Here is a 14,315-nt window from a genome sequence, read left to right as displayed (position 1 = left end):
AATCCCCCCATTGCCCCAGGTACATTAGATAGATTGTGAGCCCGCCAGGACAGACAGGGAAAAATGCTTGCGCACCTGAATAAATTAATGTAAACCATTCTGAGCTCTCCTGGGAGAACAGTATATAGAATGAAATTTCCTTTTTCATTAAAAATTGAAAACTCTTTATCTAGATTTTAAAAGTCCCTTAAAGCCTATTTATTTCAACAGGATTTTGGATGTGAGTTATAGGGCTCCTTTTACGAAGGCGCGTTAGGGCCTTAATGCGTGGAATAGCGCGCGCTAGCTGCTACCGCCTCCTCTTGAGCAGGCGGTAGTTTTCGGCTAGCGTGCGCTAATCCGGTACATGTGCCAAAAACGCTAGCGCACCTTCGTAAAAGGAGCACATAGTGTTTGTGTGTATGGGGGTTTTGTATGGTTATGATGGTGTCTTTTGGGGCTTTTCTTTTTATGATGGAGTTTTTTTTCTATTTTATTTAGATTTTTAAAATATTTTTATTGTAAACTGCCTTATTTACTTGACAGACCATGTGCCACCTCCTTACCAGAAGCTTCATTGGCTTCTAGTAGAGGCAAGATTGTTATTTAAATTTGGATGTTTACGTTATAACGTGGCACTTGGTCTTTTACCGGGCTATCTTATGGACCGTTTTGAGTTTGCAGATTCCAGACGCTCACAACAAAAACTTACTTTCCAGTAAGCTCTGTGAAGTAAAAAAAGAAGGATGTTTGAAGGAAAGAGGCTGACTGATATAACTTAGAGCAGTGGTTCCCAACCCTGTCCTGGAGGACCACCAGGCCAATCGGGTTTTCAGGCTAACCCTAATGAATATGCATGAGAAAGATTTGCATATAATGGAAGTGACAGATATACAAATCTGCTCCATGCATATTCATTAGGGCGATCCTGAAAACCCAATTGGCCTGGTGGTCCTCCAGGGCAGGGTTGGGAACCACTGATTTAGAGGTGCGAGACCATATGTTTTGCCAACTATCTTCTGTGATATCATGATTTAGCTCATTGTTCCATTTACGTTCCACTTCACAAGGTCTGCAAGTTCATTTGTTCCGGAGTATTTTGTACCATTGTGATGCTTCTTTTTTCTTATTAGATATGGCAGTACTTATGTCAATAATATCCGGTATCTTATCCACAATAGTATTATTACGCAAGAAAGCCTCAATTGAATGTTTAAGTTGCAGCCATTGATAATAACAATTTGGCGATAGATTATGGGCTCCTTTTACAAAGGCGCGTTAGGGCCTTAAAGCGCGGAATAGCGCGCGCTAAAATGCCGCACGTGCTAGCCGCTACTGCCTCGTCTTGAGCAGGCGGTAGTTTTTTGGATAGCGCGCACTAAAAACGCTAGCGCACCTTTGTAAAAGGAGCCCTATGTCTTTCGCAAAGTGTGTTATAGGCTATCCAGCCAGATTCATCACGTAAATGCCCTGTTTGCCATAGACCTTTTTGCTGCCAGTTTTTCCAATACCTCTTATTCTATTTGTATACAAGAATACATGGACAAATTCTCCTTTTATGTTGGTTTCGTAGTTTTTGTACTTATCCTAGACCCTTTATGTTTTTGTCCTGATTGTTTTACTTAGTTTTTGTATTTTAAGTTACATTTGAGGCAATTGAGACTACTATTTGTTACAATTATTGTTTTATTAAGCTCATAATATACTATTTTTACAATTTGTTAACCTATTATGCATCTTATGTTTATGGTTTTTTATGATTGAAAAACACAATAAAACGTTATTGAACATTAAACCCCCCCCCCAAAAAAACGTACTTTCCCCCTCCGAGCGTACTTTCCCCTCCTAGTGTTTTTAGCGGTAACAGCTCCAATGTCCATAGAATTCCTGTTACCACTGCGGCCGGCGCTAAAAATGCTAGCGTGGCTTTGTAAAGGAGGGGGTTTGTTTGCTTTTTCTTCTGTTAAAAAATTGTTTATATAAAAGATATTTTCACAGATTATTGTCTTTTCAAGCTGCTGCTTGGGAAAAATATTTTAGCAATTTGATATCAAATTCTATTTCCTATCAGCATTTTAGAGCCCTTACCTCATGGTGCAGTGGGTGATGGGCAGGAGCCATCCTCTTTCACTCCTGCCTAAATGGTGCTGCCTCTGAAATGACACCCCTAGTAATAATCTCTTGCTACTTTTGCTAGAGGTCATATTCCATAGATGGAAATATGACCTTTAGTAGTGGTAATGCAAGACTACCACTAGGGGCACCATTTTGGAGGTGGTGCTAGCCTTGCAGGAAAAAAAGGTTGCCTTTTACTGCATCTTGATAACTTATCATCTAAACCAGGGGTCTCAAAGTCCCTACTTGAGGGCCGCAATCCAGTAGGGTTTTCAGGATTTCCCCAATGAATATGCATGAGATCTATGTGCATGCACTGCTTTCAATGCATATTCATTGGGGAAATTCTGAAAACCCGACTGGATGCGGCCCTCAAGGAGGGACTTTGAGATCCCTGGTCTAAACTGTTCTCTGTAATTGTAATGCAGTGAGATCATCTCCATTTATTGAGATGTGATTTGACACTACAGAGTCAGCTCTTTTTGTAACGGCTAATGGCCGCAAAGGTACTTGGCAGTTAAAATCAAGCAAGGACAGCAATATTGGGAGAGACATCGCTCATCCTTACTTAGCCACCTGTATTCTTCTTATTGTTTTGACAAAGAAAACATTTAAAAGGCTACTCTACAGCTAATGTAAAATACCACTGTGAGATCTTTGGCACGTTTAAAATCTTATAAAAGTATTTCACAAATGGAAAAAGTCCTCTGTCACTCAGTGAAAGCCAGGGTTAAATTTAAAATTATTATCTTGGCTTCTGAAGCACTAAAGGAGATGGATCTTGAGGATCTTTGTCAGAACCTTGACCCTTATGTTCCTACTAGTATCTTGAGGTTCACAGCTAATGGGCTACTGGTAATTTGAGATAAACTGCAGGCTGGGCTGGCTTGCACTAGAGATCATTCTTTAGTCAATAATAGTTCATATCCTCTGGAATTCTCTTCTTGAGAAGGATCACCAAATACTGTAGTGTGATTTTCAGTTTCAAAGTCTACAGAGATCTGCTTGTTTGTACAGTATTATCTGGGTTAATTGTCCAGAGCTTAGGGGAGAGTTATCAAAGTGGGCTACTGTTAACCCCAGTTATTAGTAACTAGGCCACGTTATATAAATGGGCCTGTGCTGAAATAGCTCAAGTTAGTAGTTAAATAACACATCTTAACAGCATCCCACATCTCTTAATGTGCATATTGTTAGTTAGGATCAATTAGTATGAATAATTGTTTTTTTAATTTGGTTTTTCTGTTAAGCTTTCTGTTAAGATATTTAGTTTAATAAATTGTAATAAATACAAGGGACCTTCAAAAAGTTTCTGCACTTTTATTTTTTTAAACACTGTATATTAAATATCTCAAAAGCAAATTATATCACTACCTGCAAGGTGAGCTGGCTTGTCTGACTGACTAGTCGCATGACATTTTTTTTAATTTTTTTAATATTTCTATTATTCAACAAAATTTTACAAGAATACATCTTGTTACATTAAATACAGGAAAGAAAAAACAATACAGAAGTATTACAGATTCATACTTATAAAAATAATTTTTCCTTTCTTAGACCACCATAATAGTGGGATGGTCAATTGGAACTTTTTGAGAGAAATTTAACGAGGAACTTAATTAAACGATTAGGCTTTATGTTCTAAACACCAGCTATTAATTTCTATTTTCCCTCAGTCCTTGATGATTTTCTTTACCTCCAAGAATTCCTTCAGGTGATTAGGAGAAAAAAATGTATATTTAACTCCCAAATACCTAACTAAGCATTTACAGGGGTATGCTAACAAGAAAGTTGCTCCCAATTTTATAGTATCTTGACGCATAGAAAGAAATTCTTTCCTCCGTTCTTGTGTAGTCTTTGCGACATCAGGATATATCCAAACTTTTTGCTCCCCAAATAATTTCTGTGAATTTTTAAAGAATAGTTTCATAATCATGTTCACATCTTGCTCAAAAACGAATGATACTAAGAGCGTAGCTCTAACAGTATCAGTAGTAATTGTTTGTTCAAGAAGAGCAGTCACATTAGCAAATTCTATTTCATTATTTTCCCTCCTTATCTCTTTCTCAATCTCGTTTTCTCCTTCTTGTCTTCCGGGTATCTTCTTATTTGGTAAATAGTAGATTTTATTTATAGGGGGAATACAATTTGACGAAATCTTTAAATTTTCAATCAGGTATCTTTTTAATAAGTCCAAAGGCAATAAACCCGGAATTTGAGGAAAATTTAAAATACGGAGGTTCAAACGCCTGTTGAAATTTTCAAATTGCTCCAATTTCTTATTTATAAGGAAACTATCTTTAATTGAAGCCACCTTGAATTGTTGTAAATGCAATATATCCTCCTGCATCTGCTTAGTTTGAGCACTAGAATCCCTTTTCATTATTTCCACAGTTTCAGTCAGCGAGTCCAATTTTTCCACTATTTTTGTTACCTTTTCAGATGATTTTTCCATTTTTGACTCCATCCGCTGAAGCAAAGACCAGATGCTTTGAAGAGAGACCTCCGTCGGAGAGGACAAATCCCCCTCTCTCTTGTTGGCTTCCATCAGCAAACTGTCTCCAGACGCTGTGCCCTCGTCGGGAGACCCCGCGCTTCCACTTCCGGGATCGGGTGTCTCTCGCCACATCGTTCCGGCAGTTGCTGGACACGGAGGAGTGTGGGAAACCGGAGGAGACAGCGATGTTTCTATGCCCGAAAGGGCAAGCGACTCCCTCTCTTCGCCGCCCAACGCCGGGCTCTCCACTACGGATATTGCTGGTGCCGGAGGAGCCGAAAAGAAGCTTTCCATCATTAGCTGCCGGGGGGTAGACGCCAGGGCCGGCGAGGAAGGTCCCCTGACCACCCCTTTTCTCTTCGGAGGCATAAAGAAAATGAGGTAAATAATTCAGGCAAAAGCTAAAGCTAAACGTGGAGAGATCTTAACGCGTCTCTCACAGCTCCTCACATCGCCGCCATCTTGACCTCCCATTCCGTCACATGACATTTTATGACGTGCCCTCTTACCACTTCTCCCGCCCCCAACCATTTCCTGCGAAAATATGAGAGTGCGGAAACTTTTTGAAGGACCTTCATAGAGCAAATAATGACTGTTTACAGTGGCGTAGCGAGGATGAGAGGCGCCCGGGGCGATGGTGTCCATCCCCTACTGTCTTCTCCCCCCTGCCTTCCCTGCTCCCCCTGCCATGCATACGCCCCTTCCCTTCCCCGCAGCTCTTTAACTTTTCCGGCGTGAGCAGCATCACCAAACTTGCTGCCGCGGGACGTTGGAGGGAGAGCTGACGCAAGCAGCAGGTTGGAGTTGCTGCTTGTGCCGGGGAAGAGCTAGAGGTACGGGGAGAGGGAGGGGGAGTGAAGGCGCATATTCAGCGGAAGTGGGAAGGAGCGGGGGGAGTGTAAAGGAGGATGGGTGCCGATGCCCCCACCAGGATGATGCTCAGGTTGGTCTATCCCCTGCCCCCTACTACGCTAATGATTGTTTATTGGATTTAGGATATATTCTTCTTAAAGAGGAGATTCAGTACTTGGTTCATGAATCATGGCTTTACTGCTCTTGAGTTCAGCAAATCCTTTATCTTTACTTATTTTTTTCATCTAACAATTAGTATGGAATCTATTTTGAAAAATTAACTTGAGTGCTGAAGTTATGTATTTGTTATACAACCCTTCTTCCTCCGTTTTTTTATTTGTTAATCATTGCCATATGAGACCTACACTGTAAGACGAACTCTACCGCTTAGCACCCGCTCCCATCAGTACTAGCTCACCTCCATCGTCCTGTACCTTTTTAAATTGCCCTGTAAGCCACCTTGAACCTTTTTAGGCATAGCACACCTGGAATACTGCATCCAACACTGGTCGCCGTACATGAAAAAGGACATAGTACTATTCGAAAAGGTCCAGAGAAGAGCGACAAAAATGGTTAAGGGACTGGAGGCGTTGCTGTACAATGAGAGACTAGAGAATCTGGGCCTCTTCTTCCTTGAAAAGAGGAGACTGAGAGGGGACATGATTGAAACATTCAAGATATTGAAGGGAATTTACTTAGTAGAGAGAGAGAGATTGTTCACCCTCTCCAAGGTGGAGAGAATGAGAGGGCACTCATTAAAGTTAAAAGCGAATAGATTCCGTACAAACGTAAGGAAGTTCTTCTTTACCCAGAGAGTGGTAGAAATCTGGAACGCTCTTCTGGAGGCTGTTATAGGGGGGATTCAGGGATTCAAGACAAGGTTAGATAAGTTCCTGCTGAACCAGAACGTAGGCAGGTAAGGCTAGACTCAAATAGGGCACTGGTCTTTGACCCAGCAGCGGCAATTTTTGTGTTCTTATGTTATGTTCTTATAAATCTTAGGTTAGGTTAGATTAGATCATTTTATAAAGGTATTTTTGCACATATACAGTATGACAGTATATGCAAGTAAAATGCCACTTATTTGTTTATTTATTAGGATTTATTGGCGCCCTTTTTGAAGGAATTCACTCATGGCAGTGTAAAGCTTATCAAATTTCCTTGTGTGTAGAAGTATGTACAATTACAAGAATACACACCGGGCCAGATGTTCTAAAGCAGTGTTTTTCAACCTTTTTCCACCTATGGACCGGCAGAAATAAAATAATTATTTTGTGTACCGGCATCAGTCCGTGGACCGGCGGTTGAAGAACACTGGGCTAAGTCGTGGGCCAGACCCCGCCCATCTCTATCCAATCTCCGCCCCAGACCCCGCCCCCATAATAGTACTAATTGCACCTTGCACATCCTGAGCCTCATCTGGAAGCCTTCCCTCTGACGTTGCAACGTCAGAGAGAAGGCTTCCGGTTCAGGCACAGGATGCCCGTGGGAGCCACTGCCCGTGGCTTTGTGCACTGAATCAGTTAGGAAGAGGGAGCTGGCTCGAAGATAACGCCGCATCGATTGCACCGTGGACCGGCGGTTGAAGAACACTGTTTTGGGCCCGATGCACGTGCTGGCCCTGTGGACCGGCAGGAAATTTCTGTGGACCGTCATTGGTCCATGGACCGGTAGTTGAAGAACACTGTTCTAAAGGGCGCCTAGTAACTTAATTGGCAAAATACCCTTAATAAGCTCAATAATTGCTAAAAAAAATGCCAAATTAATTACTTGGGCGATAGGTGCCTATCTGATTCTATAAAAGATAGGCGCCTAGCGCATGGTAGTTAGCAGTGTCTAATGCCTAAGTGTGTGTTTCTAGTTTCAAGTTTTATTAAAATTCGTTGAAACGCTTGTCGTGAATTCTAAGCATTTTACAATGTTAAAAACAAGGGGGGAGACTTACAAGGACATATCAACAAGACAAATTAAGGACTTAAAACAAAAACAATAGGTAAATTTGGTGAAATACAATAATTACAGGAAAAGCCACTGTGCACAATTCTACAAGAACTTAGGTGCCTGTAATGTAGGCCTTTAAAACCCTCACCTACATTTCAGGAGCCTAAGTTTGTATGTAGGTGCCGCTAGCTGCGATTCAGTAAATGGCACCTAAGTGCGATTGACACGCAGCCGGCACCATTTTTTTTAGGTGCCAGTGAATTTATGTTTATGTTTTATGAAGACTTGTTAAACCGTTCTAGCATATCACAGACGGTTTACAATGCAAATAATTTATGAAAGGAACTCCATTGAAGATAGGAAAGCTAGAGCTATTTAGGAAGGAAAGATATGATAAATAACAGGTAAAATAATTAAGCAAGTATTCGACATGAATCAGCAAAAATTAATAAACTCAAAATGAATTAAAAAAATGAAATAAGATTGTCAATAAGTAAAAATTTAGTTCAGTCCATGTCTTTATTCAACGGCAGATAGCAGCTGAAACATCAGATCTTTAACGGTCAGCTGCTCCCAACGCGCCGATTCGCCGGGATCTCTGGCCAAGTGCTGCTATGGCTGAAGGGCCTCTGCTGCACCCCATCTCTGGCTCATCCTTGGAACAGGCCTCATCTGCGATCAGCTCTACTGTCCCGATCCCTACCAGCAAAAATGGAGAGCACCAGAGCTGACGTTGGAGCTCGATGATATGGCTGGCAATTTAGGCGCCGTTTATAGCATCAGCCCCCCATACTTTTATTTTGGCTCAGGTGTTGGTATGTTTGGAAGTGGGTTTTGGACAGAGCGTGAGTGAAGTGATAATTTACCTTTGGAATTATGTGTGAACATTTCCATTCACTGTAGAGCAGATGAAAACACCTGCAACTTCATTTTAGCCATGATTTCTGCAGTTTTTGTGGGGTAATTTATAAAGACTCATTGATACCTATATGTCTTCATAAAATAGGCTGCGATATTTTCCCCAAGTTACTTTAAGAAAAAAAAGAGATGATGTGCTGTGGGCAAAAGATCCAAATATTTTCAGATGTAGCAAAAGCTACATAATTAAGAAGCCAAAGCTTCTTGAATTGAAATCTAAGGTCCTTGCATTGGGAGATACTTTTTTTTATATTAGATTTCTTTGCAAGCACTTGACAACTGTAATTGGAGTGCAATATAAATATACAAATATGCTGCCTAAAAAAATCAGTGCCAAAGGATTTGTCATTGGAAAAAAAACAACCTTCAAAAGGAATATAAAGCGATACCGTGTATGTGTGTGTGCTGGTAAGGAGGCAGGAGAGGATTAGGGCCTAGATCAGGGGTGTCAAAGTCCCTCCTTGAGGCCGCAATCCAGTCAGGTTTTCAGGATTTCCCCAATGAATATGCATGAGATCCATTAGCATACATTGAAAGCAGTGCATGCAAATAGATCTCATGCATATTCATTGGGGAAATCCTAAAAAGCCCAACTGGATTGCGGCCCTCGAGGAGGGACTTTGACACCCCCGGTCCAGATGATAATGTAGTCAGCTTTGTCCAACCTTGAGTCAGCTTTGTCCAACCTTTTTCTGCCAGGGCCCACATTTTATATTTTGTAACATTTTGGAGGGCCTATACATGCACAGTCCTATTTTGCCACATGTTTTGTCAAATAGTCACAAAATATGGCTTCAGCCATCATCCAGTCTTCCTCTCTCTCAAATACTCTGCCTTCCAGCCTTCACCCAGTCTCTTTCCTCTCATCCGGCTTCAACTGCAACAGAAACAGTGGGATTCCTGCTTCCTCACCACAACTCGGATCCAGAGTGAGCCAACTTTTCAAAATGATTGAGGGTGCTAAACCCAGTATAAATTACCTCTCCCTGGACATAGTCAAAGAGTTTGTTCAATATTACAGTGGCCGGGAGGAGGTAGATGGGGGAGTAAAGCCATAATGAGTCTTCGCCAATTTGGGGGGATGCCATGGCCCCTGTGGCCTCCCCTATTCTGATGCTTATGATCTCAGGACCCTTTTGCTAAGTTGTGGTCAAGTGCCAATACACACTTAGCACATCCTACATTAGGCCACTTTTGTTGCATTAACATGTTCCACGTTAATTGTGCCATCTGTGAGCACTAAGGCCCCGGATTGTCGATATGGCGCTGGAATAAGCCAGTGCCTGATAAAATGGTGCTGGTCATACGTCAAAGTATTGCATCATTTTGAGAATTGTGGTGTGCGTCGAAGAGAGGCACTGTAAATGTAGACCAGGGTTTTACAGGCCTACATTTCCGGCACCTGTCTTTGACGTAGAATCATACTTAGCAACGCCACATGTCAATCCTACCCAGTAAGCACCTGCTTAGATGCAATTCAGGTGCCTTTCTTTGTATGTACCTCATGGTACCTACTTTTTTTTCTTAATTAGTTTTTCATTGTTTTTTAATAGCGCAATTACCATACTGTTAATAGCCAATTAAAACACTTAGGTGCCGTTTTGAGAATCCAGGCCTAACTGCGTGATAATTTTTGTGTGTGTGTATGTCCCATATTTGCTTCAGTTTGATGACCCCTGATGCAGGTGTTTGTGTCCACCGAAACTGTATGTCCTGGATTGAAATAAAGAAGGCTTGATTTTATCCTCCTGGTTCTGGTGGATTGTTCATTGTCCATTCTCACTGTCTTCTTTGGGGGCATATCAGAAGCAGAGGATGGATATGGATGCACTAATCAGCTAGTGTGTGCACATTATCACTGTTCTAACTGGTTAGAGCAGGGGTGTCAAAGTCCCTCCTCGAGGGCCGCACTCCAGTCGGGTTTTCAGGATTTCCCCAATGAATATGCATTGAAAGCAGTGCATGCAAATAGAACTCATGCATATTCATTGGGGAAATCCTGAAAACCCGACTGGATTGCGGCCCTCGAGGAGGGACTTTGACACCCCTGGGTTAGAGCATCCATAACACAAAAGCCCTTAATGCCACCTAATTAGGAGGCGGTAAGTGCTCCTGCGTTAATTTTTTAAAATGGCTGCCTGCTAAAGCTAACATTAACACATGGCCATTAGTGAATCATATTGAAAAGAGCCCCTGTTAATGGCTGCACTAGAAATGGACTTAGTATGCAGGAAAGGCCCAAGTAAGGGCACACGAAGCCCTTTTTTTTTTATTTTTTTTTTAGCACAGCTTAGTAAAAGAATCCCTTAATAATTAATCTCCTGATCTTAATGTAAACATTTGGACTTTTACAATGATGATTTTCTGATTTCACTGTGGGCTATGAGCCCCCAACTAAATGCTTATACATACTGGGGTGGATAATCAGCAGATGACGCTGCCAGCGATATTCCTGGATATTCAATTCCGAGCCTTGTCTTGGCTTTGGAATTGAATATCCAGTTTGGTGGAACTAGCTAATACGTAACTGATTAAATCTGATATTCAAATACCCACATATATTCCAGATCAACTTAGGCAAATTTTTTTTTTTTTTTTTTTTTATATACATATATATATACTGTATATATGGACCATCAGAGGCTTTCTTCTCACTAAAGATTCTCATGAGAACTAAATCATCATCAGTCCTTTCATTTTTCACTGTTTTTTAAAAACTTTATTAGTTCAATGTTCTTAGACTTCTTTAATTCAGTGTTATATATATATTCAAATTATTTAATACTACTTATCTTATGAAACATCACAAAGGGGAACTTGGAGGAAGTTCCCCACAAAGTCTACGAACATTGAACTAATGAAGTTAAAAAAAAAAAAAACCCCAAAACTGTGAAAAATGAAAGGACTGATGACGACTTAGCTCTCATTAGAATCTTTATTCTGAGAAGCAAACCTCTGATGGTATATATATATATATTGCCTAAGTTGATCTGGGATATAAGTGGATGACTAATTGTCAAATACATTGATATCTTTGATTGACATTTTGATACGTTAAATGCAGAGTGGCTACTAAGTCTGATATTCACCATTTAACTAACTTTGGATTACCACATAAAGATAGAATAATCTTTTATGCAGATCCATTTATGTAGTTAACCTGACCTTAAGTGCTGAAAATTGGTACTTAACTGGGAAGTCACTGACTCTGCCTCTGGAATGCCCCCCCCAAATAACTGATTCACAGTTTGGCACTAACCAGTAACAGGCCACAAACGCTTTGAATATTGACCTGACTGTATATATATATATATATACATATATATATATCTTGGATTAATATTATTTGACTTGTTTTAAAATTTAATAGAGGAAAATGATGCCACCCTAACTACCATGTTCTTTTTAAAATTATTTCAGGTCTGGTTTCAAAATGCAAGAGCCAAATTCAGACGGAATCTTTTACGTCAGGAAAATTCGGGAGTTGACAAGGCATCCGATGCAGCACTTCAAGCAGGAACTCCTTCAGGTCCGGCATCAGAAATTTCCAATGCCTCCATGAGCCCCTCCAGTACTCCTACGACCTTAACAGACTTGACTAACCCTACTATGCCAACTGTGACATCTGTTTTGACATCAGTGACTGGAGGCCTTGATGTTCATGAATCCAGAAGTCCCTCACAAACAACTCTCACAAATCTTTTCTGATGACCCCCTTCTCAATGATTTCTTTTAAAAATAAGAAATTATTCCTAGTTGAATTCCAAGTGTATTTCAATAGAGGCTCTGTTCAACAGACTAACTTCATTTAGTACCTGTCCTGATGATGGAAGGAAAACTTGGTGTTCTGGTATTAAGATTATTGACTCAAGAAGAACTTGGAAGATCTAACCACAACACAACATTTGTGTTAACTGTACAGTTTTGAGGACTGAGCAAGGGAAAAAAACCATTAATTTAAGTTGACAAAAGCGTCTGTATTTTCAAAGACTGCCATGTGCCTTATATACTGTCTTATCTACGTACCTTGGATATGTCCATTTTCTCTCTGTATATTTATGACCAGAGCAAAATTGTTAAGAGTTTGTTACTTTGAATAGTCCTAAACCTTTTGTTGGTTGCTTTGTTGTTTTAGAATTTTCAGATTGAAGTCTTCTCTAATATAATAATTTGTAAAATCTAACCAATAATAAAAACTACTCATGGAGCTTGCTTGATACAAACTACATGGAGTTGAAAAAATTATTCTCAGAACACAGGTGGCCAAAGTTCGTTTGAAAGGTGTCAGTGATGACCTATAAAATATGTGGTAAAATCCAGCATAATGGATGGTACAGTACAATCCAATCCTGCTTCAAAATCTCTCAGATTTATATAAAAGTCAAATCTAGCATTCAAATGTACACAAAATGTCACCACTGTCTTTGCCTGAAATGCAAGATGTTTCAGATGAAATTCCAACTGTTTTTTTCTTACTGCAGAAATTCAGATCAGGGTTGGGTAATAAGATAAATATACAGTATTTATGGCTGGCCTGTTTCAGCAATAGAGGTTGCGTATTTAAAGGGGGTGATGTTATCTACATGGGACGCTGTTAAGTCTGGTGATTTTAGCACAGGTTTCCATTTTATGTAATGAGATCCTGTGCTAATATAATCCTTGTGTTAAAATAACCTAATTTAACAGTAATTCACATTGATAATTTCCCTCCTTAGTACTGTCCATCTCCAGAAGCATAATTAAAGGAAACAAATATAAATTAGGCAGGTTAATTTATAAAGGAACATTGATTTGCATCAATTGGATTTAATAATGTTGTACAAATATATGACCTTTGAAGCATTTTGTTTCTGTAAGGTTTTGTTTGACCTTCATAGGTATAAAACAAATAAGGACTTCTGGGTTATTAACATTAATTTAAAAAAATGGCTGTTCCTTTAACCTTTTCAGGGCTTTTCTGTTTAATTCAATTTTGTAAGAAGTTGTAATACTTTCTTCTATTTTGTAATGTCAATTATCAGGTCTGATCTATTATTAGACAAGCTTGGATTCTCTGTAAAGATAATGATACCTCTGCAGTGTTCTAAGCTTTACACTAAGGTGCATTGTAAGTCCATTGTTTTGTTAACAGAAATAATCATTGACTTGTATCATCAATATTAAGATTCTGAATTTCAACTTTGTCACAGTGGTTTGTTGTTTCAAAAAACCCTGGCATACTGTTGACCCAATAAACTAGTTGCTCTGTTTTATCACATTCATAGGCTGTTGACAGATGCTACATCAGGTTTGTCCAAATTCAATCTTTGAAGGATGCAAACGGGCCAGATTTCCAGGAGATCTCTTATGAATATGCGTAAAATATACCTCTGACAATTGCCAAAGCTTATCACATACCACTCCTTAATTGTATGTGGATACAAAATGTGAAGGAACATAATTACATAGTAAATGACAGCAGATAAAGACCTGAATGGTCAATCCAGTCTGCCCGATAGTCACATTCATTATACATTCATGATTAAATTGCCTTTTCTTTAATATTTCTGGGCAATAGACTATATAAGATCACCTGGTACTGTCTTTAGGTTCCCACTGCTGTCCTTGTGAGCACAACTGTGTTCACTACACCAAAGTGAGCTCATTTAAGAGCTATGCTCTACTAGCATATCTACCGTATATACTTGAATATAAGTTGATCCGAATATAAGTCGAGACCCCCATTTTTCCCACCAAAAGGAGGAAAATAGTTGACTTTCATATAAGACGGGGGCTTAATATTCAAGTGCCATGCCCTGCCAGGATCTGCACCCAGTGTCCCCCTCCCTCACGCCCTCCCCTGCCAAGTTCTACACCCAGCCCCCTTCCCTCCCTGCCCTGCAAGGCTCTGCACTCAGTCCCATTGCCTACCAGGGTCTGAACCAAGCCCCTTTCCCTGCCAGGCTCTGAACACTGACCCCCCTCTCCCTGCCAGGCTCTATATCCTGTCCCACCTTCCTTCCCTGTACCCTCT

The 14,315-nt window shown here is 40.2% G+C and overlaps 1 protein-coding gene across 7 annotated transcripts in view; it reads left to right on the top strand.

The window, feature by feature from the left end:
- LHX2 (LIM homeobox 2) overlaps positions 1-13,506 on the top strand; it is an 83,931-nt gene extending 70,425 nt beyond the window's left edge. For 6 of the 7 annotated variants that reach the window (XR_004540839.1, XR_004540842.1, XR_004540840.1 and 3 more), the window contains exons 5-6: positions 4,537-4,972; positions 11,723-11,837. Coding sequence is in view for 1 of the 7 variants with exons in the window: in XM_033960662.1 (XP_033816553.1) it covers positions 11,723-12,010 (288 nt within the window). In the remaining 6 variants the exon portion in view is untranslated. Of the gene's footprint in view, positions 1-4,536; positions 4,973-11,722 lie in introns of all 7 variants that reach the window. The other variant, XM_033960662.1, reaches the window with a different exon arrangement.
- Positions 13,507-14,315: the final 809 nt, after the last annotated feature.

Source organism: Geotrypetes seraphini, chromosome 10 (assembly GCF_902459505.1).
Source record: "Geotrypetes seraphini chromosome 10, aGeoSer1.1, whole genome shotgun sequence".
NCBI lineage: Eukaryota > Metazoa > Chordata > Amphibia > Gymnophiona > Dermophiidae > Geotrypetes > Geotrypetes seraphini.
The sequence above is the reverse complement of the archived record's forward strand: the minus strand, read 5'-3'. Positions and strand labels throughout refer to the sequence as shown.